The 21,429-nt window shown below is 43.9% G+C and overlaps 1 protein-coding gene across 1 annotated transcript in view; it reads right to left on the bottom strand.

Annotated features, from left to right (window-relative positions):
* The window catches only part of MYO5B (myosin VB), a 1,014,515-nt gene that overhangs the window by 321,828 nt on the left and 671,258 nt on the right, over positions 1-21,429 (bottom strand). The window contains exons 11-12 of the mRNA XM_078674793.1: positions 8,698-8,779; positions 6,196-6,336 (exon numbers count right to left, since the gene is read on the bottom strand). Of these exons, the coding sequence (XP_078530919.1) occupies positions 6,196-6,336; positions 8,698-8,779 (223 nt within the window). The remainder of the gene's footprint in view (positions 1-6,195; positions 6,337-8,697; positions 8,780-21,429) is intronic.

The following is a 21,429-nucleotide window of genomic DNA, read 5'->3' on the forward strand; positions in this document are numbered from 1 at the left end:
ATAGTGCCTAAGAAGTCGTGTAAGATAGGGTGCGAACAAACAAGTGGACACACTAAGGGTCAATTAACACTAATGGGTATTAATAAAAATACAGGAAATTGATTATGATCTTCTTGACATAGTATGAGATGGAACTTTGTAATGATGTTGGATTGTGTTATACAATAGAGCGTGACTAAAGGGAGACGTTCCCATTACTACCCTGGTTTCAGAGTGAACAGATGAAACCCAGGTAAGAGAAATGTAAAGAATTATTGTTTGCACAAACGCACAAAGAATAATGAGCATGTACACTGTGAGGTGTTGAAGAAGTGGTGTTGAAATGGGATTCCCCTGTGAGAGTCTATATGTGGTAAGTTGTAGAAAGTGAACTAAAAGAAATTTTTTTTTTTAAAGTAGGGAGTTTGGTAGTGAGAGATGATCACAAAGTAACTTTTCTTTGTAGGGTATTCCGAAGAAAAAACGAGGAGCGAAGGAGGAGAAAAGGTGATTACTATAAAAAAAAAACTAAACATATCTGAAGAAATAAGGTACTGTAGGGGAGGGCATATCAAGCCTAAAAAGAAGAGGTATTCGTATCCTAAGGAAGGCCTGTAGACCCCCTTGGGGCTCAGAGAAGGCCGAAACATGTAGATACAATAACACAATTCTTTCAGGGGTACGGATGCTAAGAATCCGGTAAGCCCCTGTGGCAATTATTTTATTCTGGCATGGGGAAGTTCAATATAAAGATTGAGTGAACGTTCACCTAGCTAGTCTTAATCATTTTTGTGTTCAGAGGATCCTGATCCCAGTTGGGATAGAGGGATTGATTCATATTCCGCAACAGTTTTTTTGCTCCATCATTTGACGTTGGTCTGCGTCAGGATGTTGATGGGTGCCCAATCATGAAGCATGACACTATCTAGTGTGTGAGGGGAGTATTAAAAACAAGTGGTATTTCCCAATGCAGCTCCCAGGGACGGAATAGTCCACCTGACTTACCTTTCCCTTCCTAGTGTGTGCGTATGTTGAAGAAGGGAGGCTGAAGGGTAAGGTTGGACCTCTCACCCCCCTGTGTGTGTGTTGCCCCTGTAGGATCCCTGAGCAGGTTGCCGGTCCAGCTTGACATTCCTCACAACCATCTATGCACACTCTGTCCCCAGGCACCACCAGGTGGTCTTGTGGGGCTGGGTTCTATGAATCTACTCTCTGTAGCCTGGTAGACACTGAGAAAAGATTTAATACCTAATTCACCTCAACCATGGTCTGGGGTTGCTTGTGTTCTGTCTCAGAGATCACGTGGCCGTCACCCCGCATGTTGTTACAACGCGGTCATTACCACGACCGCGTTGTAACACATACCATTACCCCGCAAGTCGTAACAACGACATGCGGAGGGGGGAGAAGGTGTTGGATTTAAAATCCAACACCTTCCCTACTGTCCACAAAGACTTGAGTTGGAATAGTAAATCATACTATTGCAACATGCAGCGCCCCCCTCCGCAAGTCGTTGTTACGACTTGCTGGGTAATGGTATGCGTTGTTACAATGCGGTCGTGGTGACGACCACGTTGTAACAACATGCGGGGTGAAAGGCTGCGGGAAAAACAGGGATATTCCCTGCGGCCTGACCATCAGCAGAGGAGCCTAAACTAATATGTTTATGAGAATCCCTTCTGTAGAAGTGCAGTGAGCAAAAAACGATGGAATGGAATAGCACCAGCGTAACTAGTAGCTGGCTGTGATGCATGCAAGCATGGGTTTTATGCATTTTCTGCAGAGAGGCTCGCCCTGGTTCTCAATCTGTCTTGGACTTCAGCTGCACTTCACAGATGAGGTCCAACAAATTCTAAACTAGCCTAGGATGCTTCTGTTTCTAGAGAGATGGCCTGTGTCTTGGACGGGTCTGTTCCTTTAGGAGTGCGACCCGGACTGTTGTGGGCATGGTTGGTTGCTGCCTGAGGAAGCATTGTGTAGTGGTTTATTGTTGATGTACTTTATTTGTCTTTGTTATTCACTTTTCCTTTCCCCTTTTGCTGGTCCTCAGTTGTCCCTGTGTCTGTCGCGTGTTTCTTCATATTGTCCCTATGGCTGGTCTTCTACGTCCTGTGTCTACCCTGCGCCTTTACTATTACCTGGACCATGTGATAAAAATGCTGTGTGTATTCCTGGCTCCAGATAACTTAATGTAACTACTGGGCAAGGAGAAGAAGCAAAAAAATTATGGAATAGAATGTGGCCATAGGTAATTAACTGAAACTGACATTAATGCAACCATTTGTTTTTGTTTTTCTCGCCGGGACAAAGTACACATTTGTATCTTTGGAGATAGAGAATCATTTTAAAATACCACTCGATGGAAACCTTAGAAAGCATAAGTAACTGAATAGGTGGTAAATAATGCGCTTAAACATGCATACATAGCAAAAAAGAATTTAGTCACATGTAGGGAGTTTGTTTGTGTTCTGGTTGGTGGGCGACGTGTTCACCTGGTGCCCCACTGCCCCCTAGCATGTATTCTGTTCTGCAACAGATCCCAAACTCAATGACAGACTAACTGCACGAAGTTGGAGAGTTAGCATCACTAATTCCATAATTAGAGTTGACAGAGCTTGATTTAGAGGCAATCGTATGTTGGCATCATGATAGTTCTGCTGCCAGCAGTGCTATATTTTCCTGTTAAAGACCAGGAGGCAGAGAAAGGCATGGCAATGAATATATTGCTGGAGGTTTTGAGCATCTGTCTACTTTTATAATTTTCAATATGAGATAATAAGTTGGATGGAATGAAGAATTAAAAAACAAATCAAAACATGGAGTAATATTTCAAGGCAAGCGCGCCCAGGATTCCTAAGAGAGAGAACTCCTTTCCAGTGTTACACCGTGGCAGCCATTTTCATAGTACATATGCTGTACACGTGCTGATGCCTCATGCCTAGACAATGCTAAAAGAAAATAGCACTACTGTGCTCATTCAGATCCCACCACAGTTCTGGTAGGTAGAACAGACTGGGCAAAATACCCTTACTCTGTGCTTAATTTGTAAAAGAATGAGTGCCGGTGCCCACAGCTTTGTTTAGAAGCTTGCGGCCAGTGCAATTAAATATCACACACAGATACCAAGGCTGCCTTCTCCCATTGTGTTTTTCCCTCTCTTTCTCTATGGAAATGTCTGATGAGGATAAGTAAGTAAGTGCAGGTCCCCAAATATGATAGCCAGCGGGCTCAAGCAGCAACCACCAGCTCAAATTAAACACTGCCATTACTGTACAGTTGCAAAATTACTCTGGGCAGATTTACCATCCAATTCCAGGTCTGCAAGCCCACGACATACATTTCTCCAGGTAATACTGTTAGGGATTTGCTGAGGGAGAAACCTGCTGTATGATCACAGTTTGTTCAGACTCTAAGAGGTTGTTTACGATGCTGGTCAGAAAGCATTCCGACCGATTCTGTTCTGGAATGCTTTCTGAAAGACTTGGATCAGGGGAGTCTGACCGAGCGATTTTGAAACATCCGGATGCTTCTGGATACGATTTGGTTGGACTCCCATTGACTTCAATGGAAACCTATGTCCCAACCGAATACATAGGTTCCCATTGAAGAATGGGGTGGCTGGGGAGATTGGGGTGGCTGGGGAGATTCGGGCGCCCTGTGGTGGGCACCCCTTGGAACCTGCCATACCATGCATGTTTGAAAAATGGGGTCCCTTGGGTACCCCCACGGGACTGATTTGAAAGGCCCTGGGTGAAGGGCGGCTGGCCATGGGCTCCCTAAGACAGTTTCCGAGAGTTGATCCGACTCGGAACAAGTGATTCGGAGAGGCTGTCCGGATCTGATATCGTAATCGCTCGGTTGGAAATGCGGCCCGTAGATCAGTACGAGTCGGCTCCGACCGACTCGGTTACTCCGGATGCGGTCCTTTTCGGATTTGGAACCGAGTCGGAAGGTCCGACCACTTTCCAATCATCGTAATCGGTAATTCAAAAGGGTTTCTGAATCAGTAGGAAACAGGCCTTCCGAATTCAATTCGGATGACCAAATCCAATTAGGAGCCCTTCCGAACGAGATTGTATTTGACCGCTAGCAACACAGTATGTGTCTGAAAAAACACAACACGTTAAAAACTGAGTTATGATTCTTGCTCTAAAGTGTAAAACCCCTGACATTCACCAACTGAAGTTAAGAGGGCACACAAAACATGTCACAATGTAAAGTCGAGCTGGACACCGTGAATGTGGAACAACTTCTCTATTTAGTAGAAGCACTGGTATGCAGCAGAGGAACAAAACCCTTCTTTCTTTGTCCAGCTCATAACGTCCACTCTTAGAATTCTAGAATGAAATCACCGACGTGGAGCAGGGGCTGGATCGCATGCACAGAACATGGAACACAATAAAATATGATGCTTTCCTGTTAAATGTTTTTGTGTCATTGGCAAATAGATGTATTTTGCAGGGGGAATGCTATAAGTTAAAAGCATGTGTTGTGTGCATTCATAACCATAACTAGCGAATTTCTTCAGTTGTACACGTGGAACCATAACTCACTTTTTCAACGGTTGTACAAGATTAAGCCAGAACCATAACTCAGTTTTTAACTGTGGATTTTTTCACTGAATTTATTAGGCGTTTTAACCACAAATTACTTCTTTTGCAGGAACCAAACGATGTCTTTGGGCAGGGTCACACACCTAAGATGTGCTATCCCTGAACAAAGGCATTGAGTAAGAGCAGTAGTTATTGTGGCAACCCCAAGATGTTAGGGGGATGGTACACCCTATTCTTCTGCCTTCTGCACCCCTGAAAAGGCTTCTCTTTTCTGAGGGGCTGGTAGACAGTGAAATATAGTAGGGCAAAGGCAGGGATACCCATCTCACTAACCATGTGGTCTTAACATCGCAGTAGGGAGGTGCAGCCTCAAGAGGGTCCCAATACACACTGATGACAATACACACTCATTATGCACAACATCTAGAAAGGGTTGATGTGGTCTTTCATCGGCCACAGGTAGGTGTGTTTGAGATATTGCAAAGATTTCTTTCGTAAACCTTCAGTAATTGACACCAATACTATGATTACTAACTACGTTTTTGCATGAGTTTTCACGTCAAAATACTGATTTTTGCGCTTCTTATTAGTTGTTTTGAGAAACAAAAATCATACTGTACCACCCAGTTTCAAAGTGAGAGGAAACAATTTTGTAGAAAACTCTTGAGAAAAATGTGCATGCATTCATGGCACCAACTAGCAGAAACAGCAATTGTGGGATGGGCTGCAAACTACGGGTGGGCAAATATGTGGATCTACTTAAAGACTTTGCTCCAGTAATGAAGTTCACAACCCACAATCTCTGGCAGGTACCTGCTCCACAGCAAGACACAACAACATCAGACCACACTGTGGTCTACTCACTAAAGTATTTTGGAGAATGTGAAGTAGCACTACTCATTTACATACTCTTACATGCCTTTTTGGATTGACCCCCAAAGACATCTACAATAGTAATACAATGGGAATATTCAGGGATTTTCATATACAATTAGTACAAACAGAAAGGACTGGGCCCTCTTTACATTTTTATTAAAAGGGAGTTGGAGATTTTGGGCAGAATCACAAAGGTGTGCAAAAGAACATACAAGAGTTCTCCCGCAGCACTACTTCCCTTACTTGTAAATGCGTCTGTGAATCAGTCTTCATGACTCTTGTCAATCAGTAATCCCAGAATCATGCAGAAAGGAAGCACAGATTCTAAATGCACTGTAGGGCCACAGAAATGGTAGAAACGTGACATTAAGTAATAGAAACAATCACCTAAGTAGCACAAAGTGGTGTAAAAGCACCCTCAATCCCCAACACTAGTTCTAAAGGCAGAACACCGCAGGTTTGCCTAGTGCAGAGGTACCTTTGGACACTATTGCAGTTGTACGCCTTTTGGAGTAAACTGGAACATCTCTGGTACGGATTTTCGAAGTTCAAGCAAAATGCTATTTTTCCAATAGAGTATTCCTTAATCCATAGCAACAAAACCATTTTGATACCATTTGTTGTAACCTGCTGCCCTCTTGTGGCTAAATATATTAATGGCGTTAGGCACCTGCCTACCAAGGGGGACAATGCAACTCCTGCCATGATAGAAAGAGGGTTTATGACCTGCTGGCCAACCACCGATAATGGGGCTGGGTGACCATCAGGTTGTGTATTGCAGCCTTACCTTACACTCTTCGTCCAAGAGATCCAGAATGCCGAGCTTTGCTTCAATCAGGTCTATGCAGGGCTGGTTGTCATAAAAATCTATCAGCGTCCACGGGATTTGTTCTTTCATGTACTCCTCCTGCTCCAGCTTGAAGACATGCTGTGATCACAAAACACAATCAGAATGTCATCGACATGCTACATTTACTATTAATTAAACTCTCCCGAGCCCGCGGTCACGCTTACTAGCTGAATACTGATTCTCAGCGAGTTTCTAATTCCGCTGGAAACTTTTGCCTGATGCGCAAGTCCGATTCAGCTAAGAAATTAGCAGGGAACATTCTGTTCATGAGCGCCTGGAAATTCTGTGTTTCCTGCTAAAATAATCATTGGCAAAGCCAAATGTTCTGGCTGCAATATGCCAACAAATGTAAAAACAGGCATTCACAAATGATGTTTATATGCATGTACAAATGCTGTTTATCACGTTAAATCCTGCCCTTTTGAATTTGTCAGTGCTGAGAAAAATAGAACAAAACAGGATTCCTCTCTCTTTAGAATGCATATAGGAGATAAAGAATTAAACCCGACAAACAGTATGATGATTGAGTGTACTTTTCAGATGTAAAATAGTCCCTCATGCATTTCAAATGGAAACACTCTGAATGGCGAAATGAAACAGTAAATAGCCGTTAGCGTGAGGCGAGAGCGTAGTATTCATCTTAAATCAAACCTAAGGAGACTCTATGTATGCATTAGAGAAATGGTAATATGTCAGCAGTCAGCTGTGTTGTCATGCCAGACCAAGTGAGGACCTTAACATGACAGTCATAAATCCTGTAGGTCTGACAACACATTTTCTGTGCCTTAGTAAATTAAAACATCTATTAGACATCAACACAGGAAATGTTAGCAGGAATGTAATTTATAAGTGCCTCTTGTTTCTTTGTTTTTGTTTTAGACTGTATGAATGAACCTTATGTTTTTGGGAATGAACCGGCCTATGCACATCTTTTTTAATTTCAAATGTGTTTTATTGATTTTAAGAGCAAAAACAGGCATCACAGTATGATGGAAAGGCATTAGGCATATATTGCGAGCGAGACAGACAGGCACGTCTTCTCTGTAAATCGAACAATAGGCAAGGTACATATGCCGGAGCAGAGGTATAATGGCAAGGCAACAAATGGTAGGCATTGTAAGAGAGCAAATTTGTAAGAACAAAAACCAGGAACCCACAGCCGAATGCACATCTTTTAAAGCTAGTTAACAGGCAATTCTGTAAATGCTCCCTAAAATGTGGTTGAGTAAGTTATGAGCCTACGCATACCCACCAGACTGTTTTAATTTCCTCAAACAACAATCATCAGAGGAGTTTAGGAGTTGGGGGAGATTCTTAGGAAAGGCATAAACAGTAGTAAGCACAGTAGTGAAGGTCAGAGCTTTGAGCGGGGCGGGTCTTCCCAGGTCTCAGACCCGGCAGTAATTAAAACCTGACTGGTACTATTCACTTCTTTAATTTGACAGGGGAGCACACTGAATGATTTCTCAACAATGTCTGTAGAAACTCTTATGGTTATCAGTCTCAGAAGGGCAGTCCCGGTTTACATTTTACATGTTTTCATTTTGCATCTCCTTAAGATCATTTTCTTCTACCAGACGTTACTATTCTGTAGTGTTTTTCATGCAAAATAGGACTCTTGCATACTGGTAACTGAGTCACGTCCAATCGCCTGGCGGGCTTGGGGTGTGGCTAGGTGTTCATGACAGGGCATGATTGCCAGCTCTGGGGTTGAGGCTAAAGGCAGTCTGAGTTTCTCAGTGTTTGTCAGTAGCTACCAAGGGCATTCAGAGTGCATGCTTACCCATGCGTGCCATCTCTGCATTTCGCACAGATCGATGGGCACATTGTGCCACTTGTAATTACAAAATTAGGTGAAAGTGTGTGAAGGGGATATACAGAGTCGTTGAACAGGGGCTGCTCCTCTCTCATCCCACTTAAATGCCCCCGAGATAATGTCATTGCTTTTTAAATTTGTGATTCAAGACTCTGTTGTATATTCATATTAAATTGATACGGCAAGAACAAATCTTATGTCCTGCTGGTACTTTAAACTGACTTGTACGCACAACTGCATGAATTAATACAAAATTGAACAAGAGTGCGAGGTTTATATATCTGTTTAACATCCTCAATTGGGCCTTGGTGATTTGGCACCTAAGGTAGTGGGGTGCAGTTCTGCTAACCTCGAGGGGCACCAATATTTGGATGCTTATATTTAATGCACAAAGAGAATAGATGTGCTACCAATTAGACCACCACTGCCATCTGTAAACATTGTTACATGCAAGATATACATGATATCCACATGGGACTAGTATCTATGCAATTAATGTAAATATAACTCATTTACGTGGTCAGGGATTATCCAGGAAATGTGGCCTGGTACAGCTCTTCCTAGATGTAAGTTGGACACCCCTGCCTTAAATGATTGATGGAAAGATTCAAAGCTGCTCTTACCGAATTGAACTGTTGTTGGAGCTTTTCATTTGCATAGTTGATGCAAAACTGTTCAAAGCTGTTCACTTCAAAAGTCTCAAACCTGCGAAGTGAAGAAAAGGTAGTGTTAAGAAATCTGTCGAGACATTTAGTTTGAGCCACTGGAATTCTACGATTCTCCATTGCGGTGTTTTCTGCATAATTATTGATTTACTACCCTTGCCACATAATCTGCGATTTGCTGTTCATTTTCTGTTAGTTTGCTGATTTCAGCAAAAAAGGGTTTCTATCTCAGATGGACCACAAGCTCCTAAAAAGGTGTCACACACGATGCCGCACAATGCAGACCCTCTGTAAAGGTTAACTGGTTTCCTCTTGGCTGGCAATTGCTTCATTCAAGTGCTAATCTGCTACTCATAAGCTGAAACTTTTGACCAGACAGAATTAATGTTCATTAAAAAGACAAAATAGCGAAACAGTATTATCATAAAATGTCCTACATTATGCCACATAGTAAGCCTTTTCTTGCAGCATAACGTAGTGAACCCTGCCGCATAATTTGATCATCCATTTCTAGATATTTGCAGTGCCCCTGCCTTTTGTGGGGTTTACCTGCCTGGGATCCATGGGTAGCAGAATTATGACAATACGATTTCAAGTTACAAAATACAATACTTTCAATGATTTGCAAAGGCTAATAACCGTCTGACATAATGTTAGGCATGATAGTCGACAATTCATTAAAATATCTAAAAGATACAAATATTTTTTGTAAACAACGGGAAACAGAATTCTTAACCCATCAAGAACATAGTGCCACAGGATAGGATTGGATATCTGTGTCGGTTGCAAAAACCCTGTCTACAAATCCTTAATGGTTAAGCTTTACTTGGTATTCTGCCAAAATAATGTTTAAAACATATTGTGAGGCACACATATAGGGGGTCATTAGGATGACGGGCAGACTTTGTCCGCCCGCCATCCTATCAGATACCAGGACCGCCCGCCATAAGGGCGGGGGTCCCGTGGGGGGAATTAGGATGCGCCTGCCACAGTGGCGGTCGCATTCTGTATTTTTTAACATTGTGGCGGGTGGTGCTGAATGCACCGCCCGCCGCAATGTCAAAAATACATGTTGTGCGTTTCAAAGCACAACGTGACAGCCACCGCGCCGTGCCTGCCACGTTGTCCTTTGAAATGCAGGAGGGAACCATAGGTACCCCCCATGTGCACCCCCCACCCCCCGGAGTCCTTGGTGTCCCGTAACAGGCCCCCAAAGTAGACTCCGCATGCCTTTCCGTGGCGGCACCTTGGAAATTGCCCATGGTAATATGGCTGGTAGTGTCTGATAGACACCGCCACCATATATACCCTTTTCCACCCCGGTCGCAAGGCGACCGGGGCGGAAAAGCGGCGGACAGTCTTTCCGTCCTCCGTGGACCACCCAGCCATACTAATATGGCAGGGGGTCATTCCGGCAAGGATGGCGGGTGGATCGCCCCCGCCAGCCATCCTAATGGGCCCCATAGTGTCAAAAATACTGTGATGTAAATAAAATATACTGGAACAGAATATAGAAGGTAAGAATATATTTTAAGGTTTTTATATTTTTTTACTATAGTCGTACAAAATATAGTTTTAAAATTATTTTGTTGAATATTATTTGTTTTTGTGTTATGGGTTGTTATTATTTTAATGATATCTTTAAGTATTTTCGGTGTGTTTACTTTGATTTCGTAATATATTTTATGTTTTATCAACATTTTCTGGCAGATTGTTGGGTTCATAAGGGAATATGAAATGACGTTTTTTAAATTATGTTTGAATTTTTTTTTCATCAGTTTTGATTTTTGTTAATTAGAACATTATTTATGCAAATGTATTTAGATATTCGATAGCTAATTTTAAAGATTTGGTAAAAAATATTTGTGAATTGGTTAATAAGATTACTCTTAGTTGTCCAATTATTTTAAGTAGTTTGAATGTTAACTAATTATGTTGTTTTAAAGTCTTAATTATTTCATAGTGTACTTATATTTTTAAATATTGTGAATTGTTATTTTTCTATTATTAATTACATTTGTTTTTGTGGTTATTAGAGTTTTAGGGTCGTAGGGTGGAATGAATTTAAAATCTATTTTTTGAATGTTTTAATTTATATAATTTGTTCACATTATTTTATGTATAATTTTATATGCTATTTTCGTGTTTTAAATGATTAATATACATTGTATAATTAAAAAACATTTGTATATATTGATTGATTGATGGGCTTTATTTCGATATGTAAAAATATCATAAAAGCTTTACATATTATTTAAAAAGAAACAATATTTACAACAGTCACAATACAAATATATAATCCTAAAAAAGGGCAATATTTACAGCAAACACAGTGTATTACAAATATTAAAATAAGGTTAGATGAAACAAGAATTAAATTGCCAATGAAAGCCTTCTTTGTGGAATCAACCAAAACCACTTAAAAAATGTAGACACACCACAAACAATCAATGATGATGTGTCAGACATTAGAATACGAAGTGCAACAGTATGCTGGCGTGTTCCTAGCCGTCTGCATAGAGGTCTAAGCCAGCGCCTCCTCGGTGCCTGATAATTTGGACATTCGAAGAGAATGTGGGCTACAGACTCAATTCGATTGGGGCAGAGTGCACAAAAGGGTGAGAGATGATAAAAGGATTGCCATCTGGAAGTCAGTTCGCCTACTGGTAAAGTCCCCACTCTGAACTTAAAGTACAGAGCCCGGTCGAAAGGGATAGAAATCATATCCAGATATGGCTCGTAGGCTACCATGTCTTTAACCCTCACAAAAGCCACAGTGGAGTTGCAATGATTGGTTTTGGTTATAAGTTTGGTATGAACCCAACTCCAATATAGTTTCTTTAAAGTGGCTTTAGGGGGGGCAGATCTCGCGGCCCAAGCATCACCAAGCCCGAGCACCGCCAACAACCTTTTGACCTCCCTCAACCATTTGATCTTAGACCAGCCCTCTAATTCCATAACCTCTCGAAGCGCCTCTGTGTTAGGATTCGTGCGTGGTCCTCTTTCTCTTACCATGTTTGGGAGCCCATGTGACCTGCTGGGGTGGAGATATAAGTCACCTTCTCCCTGTCCTCAGTGCTTGATATCTAGTCGTGTGGTTCCTGGTCTTGAGCTAGGGGCTGTTTTGTTCATTGGGACTTGTGCTGTTTTCACGGGCTCGTGATCTAGCTATTGCATTTTCTTGGCTCTCAGGTTTCCCTGCCCTTCCCTTCCCTTAATTGTTCCTGCTTCTGGCGATCCTTGGATTGCATCTGGCCCTTTTACCTTGTTGTGTCTTGTTGTGTCTCTCTGTGTCTGTTCGTGTTTTTGTCTAGTTTTGAGCCTTTTAACCCGGCTGGGTATAGCGAGTTGCTGGGGCTCCAGCGCTCCTTGAAGTGACTGGTGGTCCGGCTGGATTACCGTCACGATTCCCTGTTGTGTTGTGGAACGCGCAGAACAAGCACTTCCGCCTTGTTTTCCATTCTGTCCACATCGTTGTGTGGAGGCGGAGTGCTGTTTCGGGCGCATCCGGGTTTAGCGAGTTTCGCGGTGAAGCCGGTGATACACAGCGTTCTTTCCCCTGCCTTTGCCCCCACCCTTGTATGCTCTGAGTATTTCCTTGCCCCAGAGACGGAGGTTTTTTCAGTCGTTATCACAACTTTTTCCTCCCTATACCTCTGGCTCTGTTATCACTGGAGCGACTTCCCCAGTGTCAAGTACCCCCCTCCCTTGCCCCCTCTCTTCCTGCTTGGACCTTATTGAACCCCTCCTCGGCGGAGATCTCCACAAATCAACGACCACAGCGCTTGTGGGTAAGGAGGTGTGAGGGGGTTTTGTGGGGCATGGTAGGAGAAAGAGGTGCTACGTTGTTTATTTCATACCATGTATGGTAGACAGTAATCCATTTCTGTCCCTATAGGTGCAGTACGTGGAGAACACTGGTCTTTGCAGCGAGTCCCTAGACTGAATATCTTGGATCCCTTATCTGTCAACCCCCTTTTCCCGCCCCCTGTCCGTTGCCCCTCTGTTGACCCATTGTATTACCTTCGGTGGGTCGCTTATGGGCAAGGGCAGTGGAACGGGGTAATCGTCGCTCCTGCATTGTATGGGCATAGTCGGAAGGAACCAACAGAATATCAAGCCCACGTTAAATTTACAGTGCCTGAGCGACGATGGATGAGTCAGCGGGGGCCGCGGGAGGAACGGCTGTGGTTCCCACTTTACAGGATGTTATGGGTGCGTTACCTGCCCTACAGGAGCAGATACATGATTTAAGGCAGGAGAACGTAGCCTTGAAACAGGAAGTCGGGGCATTGAGTAGTAGGGAGAAAGGGCAGCATAGGACTCAGGTTCCAGTCTTGCAACCCGCCACCTTTCAATATGGTAGTGGGCAGAGCTCCGGTGGTGGGGTACCTATAGCAGTTACGGTGAATACTCCTGTTCCAGTGCCGTTGGCTCCGCCAGAGAGATTTACGGGGGATAGCGCTAAGTTTGGCACCTTCATGAATCAGTGCCAATTACACTTTATGTGTAAGCCAACTGCTTTCCCTAATGATTCGGCCAAAGTAGCTTTTACGATATCATATTTGGCTGGTACTGCTGCCCAATGGGCTATACCCTTGGTAGAGAGGGACGATCAGGTGTTGGTTAACTATCCTGCGTTTAAGGATTTGATGCATGGATTGTTTGCGAAACATGCCTTTATGCAGGCGAGCGACGCAGAGCTATTGAAGTTAAGGCAGGGCAGACTGGGATTTAATCGTCCCTCCTGTTCGCCAGTTTCATCGGCGATCTTCTTCATTCCAAAAAAGGAAGGCACATTGCGGGCATGTATGGATTATAGAACATTAAACAAAGCCACAGTAAAGAACAAATACCCGCTTCCACTCATTCCCGTGTTGTTGGACCAGCTCCGCAGGGCAACGGTGTTCACCAAGTTGGACCTGCGGGGTGCTTACCATCTAGTGCGTGTGCGCTCCGGGGATGAGTGGAAGACGGCGTTTAAGACCAAGCATGGCCTGTATGAATATTGCGTAATGCCGTTTGGATTATGCAATACGCCGGCGGCCTTTCAGTTTTTTATTAATGAGGTGCTTCGGGAGTTTCTGGATCGGAGTGTAATTGTATATCTGGATGACATCTTAATCTTTTCCGAGACAGGGGCTGATCATCAACGGCATGTGACCCAAGTGCTGCATAAATTGCGAGAACACCATCTATACGCAAGGCTAGCGAAGTGTCAGTTCAGCACCACTCAGGTGGAGTTCTTGGGGTTTGTGGTTTCGGCAGGAGGGGTTCGGATGGATCCAAGAAAGATTGAGGCCATTACTACCTGGCCTGTTCCAACATCGGTGAAACATATACAGGTTCTGTTGGGATTCGCCAATTTTTATAGGCGTTTTATTTCTCATTTCTCTGATGTTGTGGCCCCCTTGACGCGGTTGTTGAGAAAGGGGGTTTCTTTTGTGTGGTCCTCAGAGGCTCAGGAGGCCTTTCAGCGGTTGCTGGAGAAATTCACGTCGGCACCTGTATTGGTACATCCTGACCCTGCCTTGCCTTTCTTTGTGGAGACGGATGCCTCGTTATGTGCTGTGGGAGGGGTGTTGTCCCAAAGAGATGTTGAGACCGGTTGTATGCATCCCATCGCCTATTTCTCTAAGACCTTGCTGCCAGCAGAGCGCAATTACACTGTGGCTGAAAGAGAGCTGTTGGCAGTTAAGTTGTCATTTGAGGAATGGAGGCATTATCTGTGGGGGACCCGGCATAGCGTCACGATCTATACGGATCACAAGAACTTGGAGTTCTTTCGTTCTGCACGTGCTTTGACACCACGTCAGATGCGTTGGGTCCTTTTCTTTAATGAATTCGATTTCATTATCACGTATAGGCCCGCAGCACAGCAGGTTAAATCTGATGCTTTCTCCCGCATCCATGTAGACTCTAAGGAGTTGGGACAGGGCAGGGAGGATAGGCCTATGATTCCCGGTGACAGAATCGTAGGGGTGGTGGCCGGTGAGGATTTTCTGTCTCTAGTGAGGGAACAACTACGCAAGGTGGATTTGGCCCCATGGTTGTCATTACCCCACATTACGGTCCAGGATGGATTGTTGTATAATGAGGGTAGGATGTTTGTTCCCCCTACATTGAGAGAACAGGTCTTGGAGTGGTGTCATTCGTCTGTCTTGGCGGCACATTCTGGGATACCGAAGACAAAGGAGATGTGCATGCGGTGGTTTTGGTGGGAAACACTGGCACAGGATGTCCATGGGTATGTGACAGCTTGTCCGGTTTGCGCCATCAGCAAGCCCACTCACTGTAAGCCGTCAGGGCTGTTACGTCCCCTGGAGGTCCCCCCCGCTCCATGGCATACCATTAGCATGGATTTTGTGACCGAGCTTCCATCTGTTTCCGGTTTCACCGCCATTCTTGTTGTGGTTGATTTGTTCACAAAAATGTCTCATTTCATCCCGCTTCCCCAGATACCTACGGCCAGAGAGATGGCTTTAGTGTTTATGTCCTCCATAGTACGGATACATGGGCTGCCATCTGCGGTGGTGACCGATCGGGGGGCTCAGTTTGTGTCCCATTTTTGGAAGGAGTTGTGCTCGGTGTTGCGGGTGGAGATCAGATTGTCTTCTGCTTATCATCCGCAATCTGATGGCCAGACCGAGCGTACTAATCAGACCATGGAGCAATACCTCAGGTGTTTAATATCTTCCCTGGCATGTGATTGGGTTACGGCTCTGCCCATTGCGGAGTTTGCGTATAACAACAGTTTGCATTCCGCTCTGGGTATGACTCCCTTCTTTTGCTCCTTGGGTTACAATCCTAGGGCATTGGCCATCCAACCTACAGGGCGAGTACCAGCCATAGATGATGTGTGTAAGCGGCTGAGTGAGATATGGGGCGTTGCCCGGGTACAGTTACTGGCCGCTAAGGCCAGTATGAAGGTACAGGCAGATAAACACAGGGCTCCTGCTCCTATTTATCAAGTGGGTGAACAGGTGTGGTTGGCCACTAAGAACCTTAGGCTTGGTGGGTCTCGCAAATTACAGCCTAGATATGTGGGTCCATTCCCGATAGTGCAGGTTATTAATCCCGTGGCTATGAAACTTGATCTGCCCGGCGACTATCGGGTTCACCCTGTGTTCCATACGTCCCTATTGAAGCCCTATGTGCCCTCCTCACAGGTGTTACCCCCTCCTCCCCCTATGTTGTGGATGGTCAAGAGGAATTTGAGGTCCGGGCCATACTGGATTCCAAGAGAAGGAGGGGCCGTTTGTTTTATTTGGTCGACTGGAAAGGTTATGCCCCTGAGGATCGTACCTGGGAACCGGCTGGGGGGGTTCATTCGCCTCGGTTGGTTCGTTTATTTCATCGCCAACATCCGTCCAAGCCACGTCCGGTGGGGAGGGTTGTTGGGGGTGGGGGGGTAATGTTAGGATTCGTGCGTGGTCCTCTTTCTCTTACCATGTTTGGGGGCCCATGTGACCTGCTGGGGTGGAGATATAAGTCACCTTCTCCCTGTCCTCAGTGCTTGATATCTAGTCGTGTGGTTCCTGGTCTTGAGCTAGGGGCTGTTTTGTTCATTGGGACTTGTGCTGTTTTCACGGGCTCGTGATCTAGCTATTGCATTTTCTTGGCTCTCAGGTTTCCCTGCCCTTCCCTTCCCTTAATTGTTCCTGCTTCTGGCGATCCTTGGATTGCATCTGGCCCTTTTACCTTGTTGTGTCTTGTTGTGTCTCTCTGTGTCTGTTCGTGTTTTTGTCTAGTTTTGAGCCTTTTAACCCGGCTGGGTATAGCGAGTTGCTGGGGCTCCAGCGCTCCTTGAAGTGACTGGTGGTCCGGCTGGATTACCGTCACGATTCCCTGTTGTGTTGTGGAACGCGCAGAACAAGCACTTCCGCCTTGTTTTCCATTCTGTCCACATCGTTGTGTGGAGGCGGAGTGCTGTTTCGGGCGCATCCGGGTTTAGCGAGTTTCGCGGTGAAGCCGGTGATACACAGCGTTCTTTCCCCTGCCTTTGCCCCCACCCTTGTATGCTCTGAGTATTTCCTTGCCCCAGAGACGGAGGTTTTTTCAGTCGTTATCACGACTTTTTCCTCCCTATACCTCTGGCTCTGTTATCACTGGAGCGACTTCCCCAGTGTCAAGTACCCCCCTCCCTTGCCCCCTCTCTTCCTGCTTGGACCTTATTGAACCCCTCCTCGGCGGAGATCTCCACAAATCAACGACCACAGCGCTTGTGGGTAAGGAGGTGTGAGGGGGTTTTGTGGGGCATGGTAGGAGAAAGAGGTGCTACGTTGTTTATTTCATACCATGTATGGTAGACAGTAATCCATTTCTGTCCCTATAGGTGCAGTACGTGGAGAACACTGGTCTTTGCAGCGAGTCCCTAGTCTGAATATCTGGGATCCCTTATCTGTCAACCCCCTTTTCCCGCCCCCTGTCCGTTGCCCCTCTGTTGACCCATTGTATTACCTTCGGAGGGTCGCTTATGGGCAAGGGCAGTGGAACGGGGTAATCGTCGCTCCTGCATTGTATGGGCATAGTCGGAAGGAACCAACACTCTGCATAAGAAGCTAGCTCAAGAACGCGCCATAGACGTGCCCAGAGTAACAGGGGGCGCAACTGGGCTTGATCCGCAATCGACCTACAACCTAGATCTAGGAGCACAGGGACTGTAGGTGTACTCAATGGGAGAGCCATCAGGTCTTGCACTTTATTGCACTAGCACTTTATGAACCGTATAGTAATCTTGATGTTTTTTATCAGCTGTTTTTATATTAGCCAACTTTCCATGTTTCTGTACTACCACTTTAAGAACGGCAATGATATCCTCGTCGCGTTATATCGGCTGTTTTTTGTACAAATTATAATAGGAATTTAGATGTAGTATATCAGTTGTTTATCTTGCACTATTTTGCACTAGCACTTTAATATAGGTACGCTTAGTCGTACGCTATTGCAGTTTTTGCACTTACGCTGTGGTGTTGTATATTCTAGATTTGTCTCTTGTATATTGTTTGGAAATGTTGTCTAATTATGAAGAATTTAATGTACCAATGTCTTCCTACTGCCTTGTTCAATAAAAAAAAAGAAAAGAAAAAAAGTTCTTTCAAAAATTTACTCTCCACTTTTGCTAGTATGTCCAGGTTACAGGATCCCCACAATTCTGCGCTTACCCCTCTAGCTTTGTATATTTCTACTACTGGGGCAATAGGTTTAGTTGTAGAGGAGCGTTGTTCCCTAAGAAGAACACCCCACCCTTTTATGGGTTAGGAGCATCTTCTGGATGTGGGGGTTCCAGCTCAGAGTGTCATTGAGCCGGATACCCAAATAGTTGAACTCAGCCACCCTCTCCAATTGAACATAATTCAGGGCCGGGGGGCGGCCAGGTTTCTTTGGTGGATTCATGATCAAGTACTTGGTTTTGTCAGTGTTAATGACCAAACTCCTTAGAGTACAAAACTCCTGGAAGCTGTTCAGGAGGCTTTGCAGGCCCGTGGGAGTTTTTGAAATGAGAAGGGTATCGTCTGCAAATAGCAGGGTGGGGATCCGTTTGCCCGCCAGAGACGGAGCATCTGCAGGAGTTTTTAGCAGATGCTCAACCACTCCGTTCACATAAAGTGAGAACAGAGTGGGAGCTAGCACACAACCCTGGCGGACACCTCTTACCACCGGGATTTTATCTGTTTTTTCCCCGTTCATACCCCATCTCACCTTCGCAAAATTGCCGGCGTGAAGGCTCACAAGAAGGGATAGGATATATGGAGGCATCCCTAATTCAGACAGGACCTTCCACAGCCCCTCCCTTGGAACCAGGTCAAAGGCAGTCTTAAGATCTATAAACGCTAAATAAAGGCTGCCCTTGCCTAGCACCACAAACTTCCAGTACAGAAGGGCCAATCTAAAGGCCTGTTCGATGGTCCCAGTGCCAGAACGGAAACCCGCTTGCAGGTCCGATAGAATGTTATTATCGTCCACCCACTGAAGCACCCTTCCCAGAATCACCTTCCCCGCCACCTTCTGGGTAGAATCTATAAGGCTAATGGGCCTGTAATTAGCGCCACCATATATACCCTTTTCCACCCCGGTCGCAAGGCGACCGAGGCGGAAAAGCGGCGGACAGTCTTTCCGTCATCCGTGGACCCCCCAGCCATACTAATATGGCAGGGGGTCATTCCGGCAAAGATGGCGGGCGGATCGCCCCCGCCAGGCCGGAGGTGGCTACCACCTGCCAGGCGGGGGCGATCCGCCCGCCATTCTAATGGGCCCCATAGTGTCAAAAATACTGTGATGTAAATAAAATATAATGGAACAGAATATAGAAGGTAAGAATATATTTTGTTAAGGTTTTTATATATTTTTACTATAGTCGTACAAAATATAGTTTTAAAATTATTTTGTTGAATATTATTTGTTTTTGTGTTATGGGTTGTTATTATTTTAATGATATCTTTAAGTATTTTCGGTGTGTTTACTTTGATTTCGTAATATATTTGATGTTTTATCAACATTTTCTGGCAGATTGTTGGGTTCATAAGGGAATATGAAATGACGTTTTTTAAATTATGTTTGAATTTTTTTTCATCAGTTTTAATTTGTTAATTAGAACATTATTTATGCAAATGTATTTAGATATTCGATAGCTAATTTTAAAGATTTGGTAAAAAATATTTGTGAATTGGTTAATAAGATTACTCTTAGTTGTCCAATTATTTTTAATAGTTTGAATGTTAACTAATTATGTTGTGTTAAAGTCTTAATTATTTCATAGTGTACTTATATTTTTAAATATTGTGAATTGTTATTTTTCTATTATTAATTACATTTGTTTTTGTGGTTATTGGAGTTTTAGGGTCGTAGGGTGGAATGAATTTAAAATCTATTTTTTGAATGTTTTAATTTATGTCATTTGTTCACATTATTTTATGTATAATTTTATATGCTATTTTCGTGTTTTAAATGATTAATATACATTGTATAATTAAAAAACATTTGTATATATTTAAAGAGATATATTTTGCAATTTATTTAGTTTCAATTTAGGCTAGAGAAAACGAAATTTGAGCTTTATAAAATTCAAAAATTTCCTCACTGTTGCTTTCACTGAAATAGGAATAATAATTCTGACCTTACTGAAATCCAACACTTTCTCTATTGTTGCTTATGTTGAAGTGGTGATAGTGAATCTAAACCTTCCACAGTCCAACATTTTCCGTGCTGTTGCTCAGGTTTGAGTGGGAATAGTAAATCTGACCCCTCCAGAGCCCAACCCTTTCCCTACGGTTGCTTACAAAGGAGTGGGAATAGTAAATGTAACCCCTCCAAAGTCCAACACTTTCCCTACTATTGGTTAGTCTGGAGTGGAAGTTGTGAATGTGACTCCCTCCAAGTCAAATGATACTACCGCCAGTAGGTTATATAAATATTACCTACTGGCGGTAGGTAGTTATACTTAGGGCCTAGTTTCCAATTAAAACATTATTTTTCAAACAAAGAGCTTTTGAGCGATCTAATTTGCACTGCTCAAAAGTGTCCGTAAAATTATACTTAGAGGGCCCTATTGATCAGGAAGGTGCAGCACCATATTAATTTTATGTGACTAAGCCATACCACCGATTTATTTTAGTGATTTTTCAACTGAATTTCATACCGTTTATGTTCTCCTGTCCAGCAGGCATCTTCTCTATCTCTTATCTTCCTCCCTGCCCGTGTGATGGCTCTTCTTCCCAATCAAATTTACATATTTTCTTTTTTTGTAAATTTTATAAGGCTCATTGCAATAGATTTATCTGGCCCCTTATGCGTAAACATCATTTTATTCAATGTCACCCAGCTCTGTACTTTTTACAATCATTGCCTGACCAATTAGTATGTTATTCTGTGGCTTCATTTCTACTTCGTTCATGAAAGAGTCGGCGGCTGGGTAACTCTATTTTATGAATTGTGTGTGTTTTTATTCTGTTCTTAAATCTGATGTTTTATATTTCCACTTTATATTATTGTTAATATTTGCACTGTGAAAACTGTATTTTTAATGTGTTTTTATATTGTGTATCTTGTACTTTTATAATTTTCCTAAGTAAGTATTGAATAAAGAGATTTGACTGACTGACAAAGGTATCCTTCATTAGGATTTCCAGCTCTACCCCAGTCAATGTGCCTAGGTCATTGCTACCATAGTGCACAATCATGAGGTAAGGAGCTTGAAATCCACAATGATTTTATCCAAAGGCAGCAGCTGATGAAACTTTAACCCTCTCTGGCAAAAGCAACTAATCTCCATATTTGGCAAACCCAAGTCTCTGTCAATACCTTTGTTTTTTGCAGCCACTTTAGCCCAATAGACATAGCTGTGGCCCACAATCCAAACTTCAAGGGGCACATTAGGATGGCGCCTGCCACCCCACCGGAAATCGGGACCGCCCGCCTTAAGGGCGGGGGTCCCGACATTGCCATTAGGATGCCCCCACCACAGTGGCGGGCGCATTCCTCAATTTAACATTGTGGCGGGCCGTGCTCACTGCACCGTCCGCCACAATGTTAAAAAAACAAAAGCACGCCTTTGCACAATCGAAGAGGCAGGCACCGCGCGGTGCCTGCCTCTTCGATTATGCAAAGGCAGGGGGTACCACAGGTACCCCCCGTGTGCCACCCCCCTTTGGCCAATCACCCATACAGTCATTCACGTACCCACCCACCAAC

The sequence above is a fragment of the Lissotriton helveticus genome, chromosome 2_1 (genome assembly GCF_964261635.1).
Source record: "Lissotriton helveticus chromosome 2_1, aLisHel1.1, whole genome shotgun sequence".
NCBI lineage: Eukaryota > Metazoa > Chordata > Amphibia > Caudata > Salamandridae > Lissotriton > Lissotriton helveticus.